At 41.5% G+C, this 11,099-nt stretch overlaps 1 protein-coding gene across 3 annotated transcripts; it reads left to right on the top strand.

The window, feature by feature from the left end:
• Positions 1–4,858: 4,858 nt before the first annotated feature.
• Positions 4,859–10,884, top strand: LOC134495602 (GTPase HRas-like). 3 transcript variants are annotated; one of them, XM_063301140.1, is made up of 5 exons: positions 4,859–4,985; positions 6,703–6,835; positions 7,352–7,530; positions 8,684–8,843; positions 9,589–10,884. In XM_063301140.1, exons 2-5 carry the CDS (start codon positions 6,725–6,727, stop codon positions 9,697–9,699), a joined length of 561 nt encoding a protein of 186 aa, XP_063157210.1. In that variant the 5' UTR covers positions 4,859–4,985; positions 6,703–6,724; the 3' UTR covers positions 9,700–10,884. The 3 variants fall into 3 exon arrangements, with proteins under 3 accessions (XP_063157210.1, XP_063157209.1, XP_063157208.1); XM_063301139.1 differs by having other exon boundaries at positions 4,870–5,017; XM_063301138.1 differs by lacking the exon at positions 4,859–4,985 and having other exon boundaries at positions 6,664–6,835.
• The last annotated feature ends 215 nt before the right edge of the window (positions 10,885–11,099 follow it).

Below are 11,099 nucleotides of genomic sequence, written 5' to 3'. Positions count from 1 at the left end.
ATAGAATGGCAATATACACATACACATATGGTGTGTATGCTTGGTAGGTACAGGCATACACACATTTAGCTAATAGGATTCTTGTGCCACTGAACAGCAACACAACAGGGAGAAACTCTAAAGACTTCTTTCAGTACCGTTTTCTGATTTGTGCCCACCTTGGAAAACAGTTAGCAACCCTCCCATATCCCCCATAAATGCTGCTGCCAGCTTCCAAATTACCCTCACCCACCAACCAACACACCTAACTCCTGAACCTTACAGATTTGAGGAATCATACCTTAATGTCTTTATTGAATTGCTGGAGCTCTGATTCCCCAGACAGGAAGGGACCCAAGTTTTATAGAGGGAGGAAGCATGGATTTGGGTGCGTCACTGCTCCTCAGACAAAGCATGTAGGGATGTCGGTATAATTGACAATAATGGTCCCATGAGACCCACTTGCATTGGGAGGGAGGGGAGATGTTGATTTCTTTTAGTGTTTATTCACATCCTCCATCAGAAAATGGAGAGAAAATTGGGGTAATTAGCCCTACTTGACTACTCAATGAATTGGAGGAGAGCCACCACAAGTAGGAGACACATTCCATGTTGTTTGTAAAGCAGGAGAAAAACAGAGTCCTAGCTGCTGCCTCTCCTTCGCCAACCGTATCTGAGATGGCATCTGTCTTAGAGCTGCTTCACATATTACCCATCCACACTGTGATCCTCAGCATCACGATTTCTTTGGTCAATTTTTTGACATTCACATTTTTAACAGATCATTGGAAGGCCTAATGCATCTTTCTGCATAATCCTCCCAAATAGCCAACAGACCAAAACTTTCAGCCACACCCATTCCAATGATATCATTATCAGGTCCACATGGCATTCAGAAGAGGCTGAAAATATTCACAATACGCCCTTGATTTCACAGACAAGGGGGGAGGAATGTGCATTAAGGCACAACATTCATTAAATCGAAATGTGATTTTACTCATTTGTATTGTACTTATTTTATACATTTTACAGGTATATATTTTACATGTTTTGCTCATTTCTGTAAAATAGGAATGTGATTTTTACAAATGCCTAAAATGAGGGAGGAGACTTTATGATGAGTAAAAACATATATGGGATTACTTTGTCTATTGTACCTAAAGTGAGGTCTCTTAAATTGAGGTTTCAAAAAACAATGCTTCCGTTGCCCATTCTGGAACATTGAAAAATTCTAACCTTAATGTCACATCAATCTACCAGCTGTATAATATCAGCCAGTCTATGTGATCTTATTTATAGCCCTGGGATTCTCAATCTTCCATCTGTCAGGGTGCACCCCTGAAATGTTAAAAACATGTCCTAGGCATTCTCAGGGAACAGCCATTGACCCAGGAGCATCTGCAGGGTGTCAGAAGAAGTCAACATGGCAGCCACATAACATCAAACATGTGGTTGTGGCTACCATCTTGATTTGTTTGACAACCCCTGCATTGGCCAGAAGAAAACTTATTCCAAGCTACCCATTCTAGTTCCCCAAGATGCTGTTATCTAAGCGTAGCTTTGACTTTTTTAAGGGTGTTCTTCCAGCAAAGCATTAGGCTGCAAATATCCACCATTTTAAATTTCTAACAATGTCTTTGAGGAAGATGGGATTCTTTCTTAGGCTTGACAAGATCACCTGTGAGCTTCTACGGATGAAACCTGGATCGCTTCACTCCTAATTCAATACTACTAGGACCCTGAAAGATTTTTGGAAATAAATGTGAGGCTGCAGCTAGCTCTTTATCCGCCATCTGACAGCCTTGTGTTGAATTTGCTTATAATGAAAATGAAAAAGAGAAAAGAAAAGAAAAGAAGCTAAAACCTAAAATGAACATCACTTTGCATCTATGGGTACCATGCTGGGATCCCAACTACTTAAGAAATAAATCACCAACCAAAGAGGAAGAGGCAACCTATTACTGTATGGGAAAAAGGAACCTAGAATTTCCAAACACACATACTAACACATGAAGACCTTACAGGGAGTGCTCATTTAGTGACTGCCTTGGACAGTGACCGTTTGCAGTTACAACCGTGATAAAAAAGTAACTTTATGGCCAATGCCCACATTTACTTTTGCAGCATTTCTCTCTCAGTCATGTGTTTGTCATTACAGTCAGTTAGTATGCATTGTCCTCTGCTTGACCCATTCATTTTTTTTTCTCCCCTTGGGAGATTGCCTAAGCAAACTATCTCTTCCTGAGCTGCTTTTCTCTGCAGGGCAGCACAACTGTAGAAAGTGCTAGCCACAAATTAACAAGCTCAGCTCCCTGACCTTACTTATTGTAGTTGATTAGAACCCTCCAGCACAGCTGCTGCCTGAAATTGACAAGAAGACCCTAATCCAGTGTTTCTCAACCCTGGCAACTCTAAGTTGTGTGGACTTCAACTCCCAGAATTCCCCAGCCAGCCAGGAATTCTGGGAGTTGGAGTCCACACTTCTTAGAGTTGCCAAGGTTAAGAAACACTGCCCTAATCAGTTTCACACTAAAGGTTTTTGTTTGCCTCCTAAACCAGTTGCTAGGCAAACAGCTGCTAGCCATTCCTTTTATGTGCATTCCGCATTGTGCACCTGCTTACTCTCTTGTAATCCCTTCCTTTCCAATGAATGTACATACAAACATCAATTCTCTTCTTGCTAATTATCCCAGTGCCGGGATGAGCATTCCAAAGGGCAGGGGAGTGGGGGAAAAGGGCTTTTACCCAGCTTCCTCATGATTTGAATTCAGGAAACCTTCTGCACCGTTTGGGCTCAGCCAGCTGTTTGGGGTCATATCCTTCTGATGCTGCAAAGCAAAGCTGAAGTAAAATCATAAGCACGGTCGCTGTCATGCCACTTTCACTTAGCAATCACTTCACTTAACGACCAAGTTGCTAAACGAGGACTACCTGTACTTTTAAAGCTTACATTTGAAAATAAACAGACCATCCCACGTTGCCCCATGTGGTAATCTATCTGCATGTTTCACGATTCTTCCTAAATAGAAATCTTTTCCATGGAGGCTGTGCAGACACTATTAACTCCCTGGAATGTTCTGTGCCATAAAACACTGTGCTACCATCCACTGGTTGGGAGTACTGGGAATTCTAGGTCCCGTACATCCAGAAAGTACTGGGCGGAAGAAGCTGATCCGAGCTTTTGATTCCTTCTCAGGCTGCTTTTTGCAGCATTTTGTTACATCTCTTCAATGGCCATCCTGTTGGCTTTAGCAGAAAGACTTTCATCTTCACCTGGCTCATTATGAGGCCAAGTGGACCATCTTTCCTAATAGCTCAATTAGAGCTCCTGTGCCACCTATCACAGAACTCCCTGTCTTTTCCTCCCCACCATGCTTTTGAGTCTTGTGAAGAGCTTTTTGGGAAGAGTCAGGCTCGAGTTAAGAGTTCAGGATGCTATGGGAAAGGAAGGGTACCAAATAGGTCAGAAGGGCTTTGCGGGCTATTAATAAGCTCTCAAGGAGAGAAAGAGGCCCTCAAAGGCCTCTCGTAAGGTGCAAAAAGCATATTTGCATATCCACTGTTCATTACCTGTTGTAAAAACATTTCCTGGTTTTTAAAGAGACTACAAGCCAAAAATCTTTGAGCAAGAGCTGCAATATCCATGCGCTCAAAAAGGAGTCCAGAGTTATACCTTTGTTGAGGGTAAAGATGATGACCCTGGAGGAGATATGCAGGGGCTGAAGCACTTTTTAAGTCCGGAACTACCTAGTAACATTCAGAAGTGGCTCAGGCAGACACCTCCCTAATTCATTGAGGATGAGGAGGTACAATACAATCAGACTGCAAGACTGAGGTCAGCCCCACAAAGTAGACCAGACCAAGAAATCAACTCCACAGGAAGGCTAAAACTACCTTGAGACTGGCTATAATAACAGAATCTTATGTAAGTAGTGAAGGCAAACATATTTTATATGAGGTGGCAGATGGTAACATTTTGCTTGGCATACTAAGTGACTCAGTATGCATGCAAGTTTGGATCTCAGTTGCCCAGAGACAGGAGTATGTAGCCTAAAGCTCCTGGCCCTCAGCTCACCCTTTAGGATAACTTTCTCCAATCTGGTATTTTCCAGTGATGACTAGGGAATAAAAGAAATTGTTGTCTATACACATCCATACACAAAGTCTGTTCTATGATAGCACTTACAATTTTTATTATTTATTAAATGTTCAGCCTCACACCAGCTTAAAAAAGCAGAGAATCAAAAAATCCAGGATAAGAAAAGCCACCCCAACTCCCAGAACACAATACACAATATAACACAGCCTCCACCGCTATAGATGGGGAAGCAGTGCCTTCTCAAACGAAATAGATGTTTTTATTAATTTCCACATGGGCAAATGCTCCTTAGAGTAGCTCAGGATGAACAAAACACTGTAAAATTTTCCACTGAAATAAGTTTCGTAGCTGATCAAACACGGCTAAGAGCAAACAGCCGAACTGCTGCTTTATTAGGCCATCTAGACCAGACACCGCCCAAGTCTTTAGAAGCTGTAAACTGGGAGTGACAATAGCTTTCCCCCGTTGTTACAGATAGACTACTCTTTACACAGACGCTCCATTCAGCTACCACTGCTGCATTCACCGATCGTCCACCGCTCACTCATTTGCTAGTCCTCTAGGGAAAACAAGACTCGAAAAGAAGCTCTTCCCCCTCCTCCGCGTTCACATCACTTCCGCTGACACTCTTGCTTTCTCTTCTCAGATCCCCGCCCTATACTTTTGCGATTCAGCAGCTCCTCTAGCCTGACCTATTCCCTTCATCTCTATGGCATCAGCGTCTCCGATTGGCCGTTCTGGGGCGGTACCTTCAGCCTATTGGTTGCGCGGCCCTGCGTGGCGGGGCGCAGAGGGGAGCTGTCAGGCTACCGAGGGAGGGGTTTTTCGTTGCCGGCCCTAGGCCCTGGCCTTGGAGAAGGAGACCGCTCCACACCGATAACCCTCCGTCCCCATGGGGGGTGCCTGAGTGCGTTTTTCCTTCCCCTTCCCACGGGTTGGGTGAGTGCAGCAGACGGGAGAGGGGCGCGTTGGGTTAATTGCGAGAGTTGCGCTAAGGAATGGAGCGCTTGGATGATCGGAGACGGAGGCAAAGGGAGGCTGAGGATACATATTCTGGCGGGGTGCTGGTGAGCGAGTTTGCCCAAGTCCTTAAACTGTGCAGCCATTGTAGACTGCACCAGGGTGGGGCACTTGTTTGGGAATCCTGGCAATTAAGGTATGGGGTGGTGCGCGCGCGCGCAGGCGGTGAGGCTCTTGCAGGACCAGTTCACGGGCCATAAACTGGCTTTACTCGGCGGTGCGCGCCTTTTCCCGTAGGGAAGGAGTTTGCGATTCAGAAGGCTGCCAATAAGCTGACCTCGGTGGCCCCTCGCCGTTCTTATCGGAAGTGGCGACTGCATGCCTTGCGTTTTACAGGTGCGCTGATTCAGCGGGTCTAGACTTGCTAACTTGTCAATGGAACTACCTTTCTACACAATAGAGAGAACTGGAGGAGGCATCTGAAAATCCTGAGCTCTGGATTCCATTGGTCTTCGTATTTTTCCATGAGATGTAATCCTTTAGAAGCCTTTGGTAACTCCTTTAGTTTCTGTGCCATGCCTGAATATAGTTGCCTCTATTTCATTTCCCTTCTCTCTCTCTCTCAAGCCTTGTAGGGAAGGGATTTGCATGCTAATAGACTGAAGTACAATGCACCTTAACGGTGCTGTACAAAGAAATAGTAATAATCCAGAGTTATACTCCAGCTCAAACTCCCACTCTTTAGTACTTGTAGGCACATTTGGAATATATATGTCTGGTGCATCTATTTTGTGGGGACATAGCTAGACACACACAGGCTGCCATGTGATGCATCCACTCGGAAAGAGTTGGGAGTGTTTCTCCAACACACAGAGGGGCAAATGTGAAAGTGAGCGTGTGTCAAAAAACACATACAACATTCAGCAAGATACAGATGGATAAGTGTACAGGAACAGTCAGTAGCAGGTACAAACACAGAATTATGGTGGGCACACAGATAAAGGCAGCTCAACCTTGGCTGCTTGAAGATGTGTGGACTTCAACTCCCAGAATGCCCCAGCCAGCCGTGCTGGCTGGGGAATTCTGGGAGTTGGTCCACACATCTTCAAGTGGCCAAGGCTGAGAAACATGGGATAAAGGAATAGAGACAGAAATTACAACAAGTGTGTCAAAAAAGGGACAAAAAGAAAAGGCTGCACCCACACAGGGAAAACCAAGGGACAAAGGGAGTGGGACAGGTAATTGTACTAGCCAGGAAGTGAGAAGTCTACCCAGAACAAGGATTTTGGAGATAACAAAATCATTAGTGGAGAATTAGGCTTCCTCCTTTCCAGCCAGCTTTGGAAGTTTCCTATCCCCTTAAAAGACTGGTAGAAATTCTGGTGTCTAAAACCTTTCTAAGTTAAATGACAAGAAACCTCTTTATATCATTCCTTAAAAAAAAATCTTAGCAGACTAATGTCTGATTCAGACAACCACAACCCCAAACCCTATCTGCCTCCACCATTGCAGATCATTGCTTTTCAGAAAGAAAGAAATAGCAGCAAATGTTCAGAAACAGTTGGCAAAATGTGAGTTTAAGATCGCATGAATATTGGGAAAGAATTGAATTCACTGCAGTGTCTTCTGTTAATGTTGATCTTACTTCCTTTTGTTCTCTTTAGTTTGCCCTGGAGCCCAGCAGAGATGACAGAATACAAACTGGTAGTAGTGGGTGCTGGTGGTGTTGGAAAGAGTGCATTAACCATACAGTTGATCCAGAATCATTTTGTGGATGAATATGATCCCACTATAGAGGTACAAAACCACCGCAGCATTGGCACTGACCTTTAAATTGCCCAAGGTCCTCATTCTCTTTGCCTTGCCTACTGTGTTCCGTGCTCTGTGACTTTGCCACCTAGTCCTTCCTAGGATTCTTAAAACACAAAATACACATTTACTGGTTGTGAATTTCTGACTCCTGCAGCATCCTTTTTAACATTTGTGTATCTTTCCCAGCTAAAAAAAAGGTGAGGAAGCTTTTGAGCGGTTGTAGTTGGAGGGGGGCAATGGCTACCCCCCAAAAAAAGGAGGGGAAGAAACTATATGCAGCCCAGAAACCTTGCGCTGTGCAGCCTTGTATAAAACTATAGGTAACTCTGCGAAGTTAGGATTAACGTGATCGATAGGCTTAATAGGCTTAACACAGTTTAACTCCTTCCCCCACAAAAACTAAAAGCCCAGAGAAAAGCAGAAAATCTGATCATGCCATGTGTTCCATGTTCCTACTATGGTTACATATTTTTTTTGGGTGGGGGGTGCTTCTGAATCCAGGATTCCTACCGGAAGCAGGTGGTTATCGATGGAGAGACATGCCTTTTAGATATCCTGGACACAGCTGGCCAAGAAGAGTACAGTGCCATGCGTGATCAGTATATGAGGACGGGAGAAGGCTTCCTCTGTGTCTTTGCTATCAACAATACAAAGTCTTTTGAAGATGTGCACCACTATAGGTAAGAGGGCAAGTAAAGCTCTGCGGTCCACCAGCCAGCCTCTATTCTTATTTTTGCCAGCTTCTCTCCAGTAGCGATGTTGGCAAGAGTACCAAAAACCTCTGTAATACCGAAAATATGATGGAAGTTCGAGTACTTTTATTAAAGACTGGAAATCTCTTACGGACTTTTTGCTGAAAATGGAAAAAAATTAACTGATGATTTATGGATTTGCTGATTAAAAAGGGATGAATATGGGAAGAAGTGTATTATGTTGAGGAAAGAGAGAGATGTTTGTAACTGTTGTAAAGATCGGAAGTCACCTATTTATATATCTTTTCTTTTTTTCTATTTGTACTACTTTTCACGCTTTTTATCTTTTTTCTTTTTCTTAATCTTACTTTGTATCGTTTCATGTCTATCTTTTGAAAATGAAAGTGAAAATGTTTAATAAAAATCATGAAAATAGATGGAAGTTCATTTTGTGTGTGCATGCAAAAGTTCATTTAAAGTGTCTTCTTTTCCAAAAAACAGAATTTCTCCAGAAAACTAAGTGAGCAGCAAGCTAACTCCAAATTCAAGTAGTACAGATAGAGATTATAGATTCAGATATGGTCACCTCATACTTTTTATTCCACTTTTGAAAGTCTCAGCCTTTTCTTTACAGCCAAACTAGTTGCACTTATAGTTGCATATATTGCCTTTCAAATACTTAGTGTATTTTCGTAACAAACAAGCAAGCAAGCAAAAGCCTTAGTGGTAAAAACTGTTCTGTTACTCTGGCCTGGATATTTTTTGCTTAAAATAACTTATCCCAATTGGTTTTTTGCTCACTAGAGAAGAGAGATTCTGGGATGGGATGGGATTCAAAGCAGCAAAGGGGCCAGAAAAGAAAGGATTCAGGACCCCCACCCCATACTATCATTCCTCCATTCAGACTCACAGCTCTGAATATTGAAGTACAAAAACTGGGGGAAAGGGACTTGTGTTTCTAACACATACTGTATGTAATCTGGATTTCAATCATTCTGCTTTAAATATAAGAGAACACACAGGCGAAAGCAAAATACTGGTATATATTTCATTTAAATCTAGGAAAACTCAGGATTGAATTTAGGAACTGCTGATTTAGCCAGAAGCACCTTATTCTCATTTTCCTCCTATGTAATTCCAGGGAACAGATCAATCGTGTGAAGGACTCTGATGATGTTCCCATGGTCCTCGTTGGCAACAAGTGTGATCTACCTTCTCGGACAGTGGATACTAAACAAGCTCAGGAGCTTGCAAGAAGTTATGGAATCCCCTTTGTAGAGACTTCTGCCAAAACCAGACAGGTGTGATATTGTGCAAGTAGGATAAGCTTGGCATGCTAGCTTTGTAGATGTGACTTTTAGCTGTAATTCAGAAACTGCATTTGATAATATCCAAGTACAATTGCTGTATTTCAGTCTGATCTCACAGCCTGTATTATTTACATGTTAATCAGCATGTAGGCCAAATGTCAGTAGCTTTGCTTTACAGGAGTTATGCTAATATTGAACCAAGCAGTGGGATTTACACTATAAGCCAGTATATTGTGCTCATACCCAACAGGGTACAAATAAAATTCATATAAAATTACCCTTCTGATTTAGGAGCTATTACGTCATTTATGGCCATCTTCTCATTTCATGTGCATCTTATTAACAGATGGTTAACAACATGGTATTGTTCTACTACACATTCCCTGTTTGAGGAAGGTTTCTGAATATAGATACTAAATAAATGGTTTGTGACTTAGTTTGTTCACCATTAAGTAAATGGTTAAAAAAAAGACCAAACAAGGTTACTGTACCTAACAACAGTGATTTTTCCCCCACCCAAATAATATTTCTGCCTACTGGTAATAGCCTTAAGAAAAGTTAGCTAGAACCCAGATGTTTATTACTTTGAGATCTTTTATTGCCTAATTGTGGGTTTTGAAATCCTACTTCATAAAAATCGAACCACCTGATATATCTAATAATTTTTTAAAGGAGAACTAATGAAGTCTTCTGTTGTATCTTTCTCCACTTTTTGTACCCTCTCATTCATCTAAAGGGAGTGGAGGATGCCTTCTATACCCTGGTGCGAGAAATTCGAAAGCACAAAGAAAAGATCAGCAATGGGCGCAAGAAGAAATCTTCTAAAAGGAAGTGTATTATCCTCTAAAAGAGAGACATTATTGCACTGCTGGAAGTGTGAAAAAAACCTTTGAGTCTGGGTATTTTCCCAGCCTGCAAGATAAATTCTGATGGCCTTGTCCCCTCATCCTTTTCAGCTGAAAGGCAAAGGTGGTGGTGTTCTTAAAATGTCAATTATTTTGCTATTTTTAAAACTTGGACATTACAACCAATATTAATAACCACATTTGACAGTCTTGTTGCTTCTCTCCAATTTTTAAAAAAGATCCTTAGGATAATAAGGATTACTCCATTAAATCATCTGGTATAACCTGATCCCAGAAACTAAATTGAAGTAACAGCATGAAGGCAGTGTTACATTCAGAGTATTAGTGGTCTTTCTCATTTTTTTGTAGCATTTTCTTTACTTTGGTTCTTTGCAAGATCGAAAAAAAGTCAAATAGATGTGGTGTCACCTTTTTTGCTACCTGGAGTACAATAAGACTGTTCAAAGGTGACAATAAGAAATACCAACTGCAAAAACGTGGAAAGCCAAGACCACTCTAGCCGACTGTTTCAGCCCTCTACATTAAAATAGATGGTGCTCAGCTTTTCTGGGTGGTTAAGTTCAATATTTACCTTTTGTCTCTTCCCAATTTTCATTTGACTTGTTTTGTATAAGTTCTGAGCAAAATTTCCTGTGCTCCCTAAACTAACCCAGATATGATGATACATCAACAATGTAAAAGAGAAGGAGGACTTTTTGGGTAATATACAGAAACCTCCTTTCCAAATGCAGTGACATATGATTGCTCTTTGAAAAATAACTCTTTGTTGAAGATGGCTGAATGCTGGCACTATGAAACATCCTAAATATAATCTATCATTGTTATTCCCCTGCTTAATGGGTATTCATGTCTTGGGGAATATCGTAATGTTTACACACCTTAGAAAACAGAAAAGAGAAAATCTCTTACCATTTTCTCCCTTTTAATCACCTGAATATTTTGTCTAATCTCTGGGAATAGGAGGTATAGGTACTTAAGATTGGCAATCAGAAAACAGAATGAATATGAATTATGATTCTGTTAGTGCTTAAAGATATCTGATATTGTCCTTTTGTATATTTAACATTTTTTCTCCCTCCCCCAACAAAATCCTTTGTTACCTACGTTCCAAAGGAACTGTACAATAAATACATGCCACCACTTGGAATAAACCTGTGAATAAGCTACCTGATAAGAGATCCAGTTATTTTTTTTCTTAAGGGAATGTCAAATTCAGCAGAGTATAGTCCTCCTTAAGTTTGCTGTTGTTAGTTATCTTGGCTATAGTGTTTCCTGGAACAAAATTTTTTTGGGGGGTGCGGGTGGGACAGTTATGGAACCTGGAGGCTTTTAAGGAACTGATTGTTTATTGTCAATTCAAAAAGGTCCTTAATGCATACTA

Source organism: Candoia aspera, chromosome 4 (assembly GCF_035149785.1).
Source record: "Candoia aspera isolate rCanAsp1 chromosome 4, rCanAsp1.hap2, whole genome shotgun sequence".
NCBI lineage: Eukaryota > Metazoa > Chordata > Lepidosauria > Squamata > Boidae > Candoia > Candoia aspera.
The sequence above is the reverse complement of the archived record's forward strand: the minus strand, read 5'-3'. Positions and strand labels throughout refer to the sequence as shown.

Bases quoted from the DNA above. Each gene is read 5' to 3' on its own strand.
- LOC134495602 (XM_063301138.1), top strand. From the start codon at position 6,671: ATGTTGATCTTACTTCCTTTTGTTCTCTTTAGTTTGCCCTGGAGCCCA. The intron at 6,836-7,351 runs GTACAAAACCAC...TTCTGAATCCAG, and splicing joins AATATGATCCCACTATAGAG to GATTCCTACCGGAAGCAGGT. The intron at 8,844-9,588 runs GTGTGATATTGT...ATTCATCTAAAG, and splicing joins CTTCTGCCAAAACCAGACAG to GGAGTGGAGGATGCCTTCTA.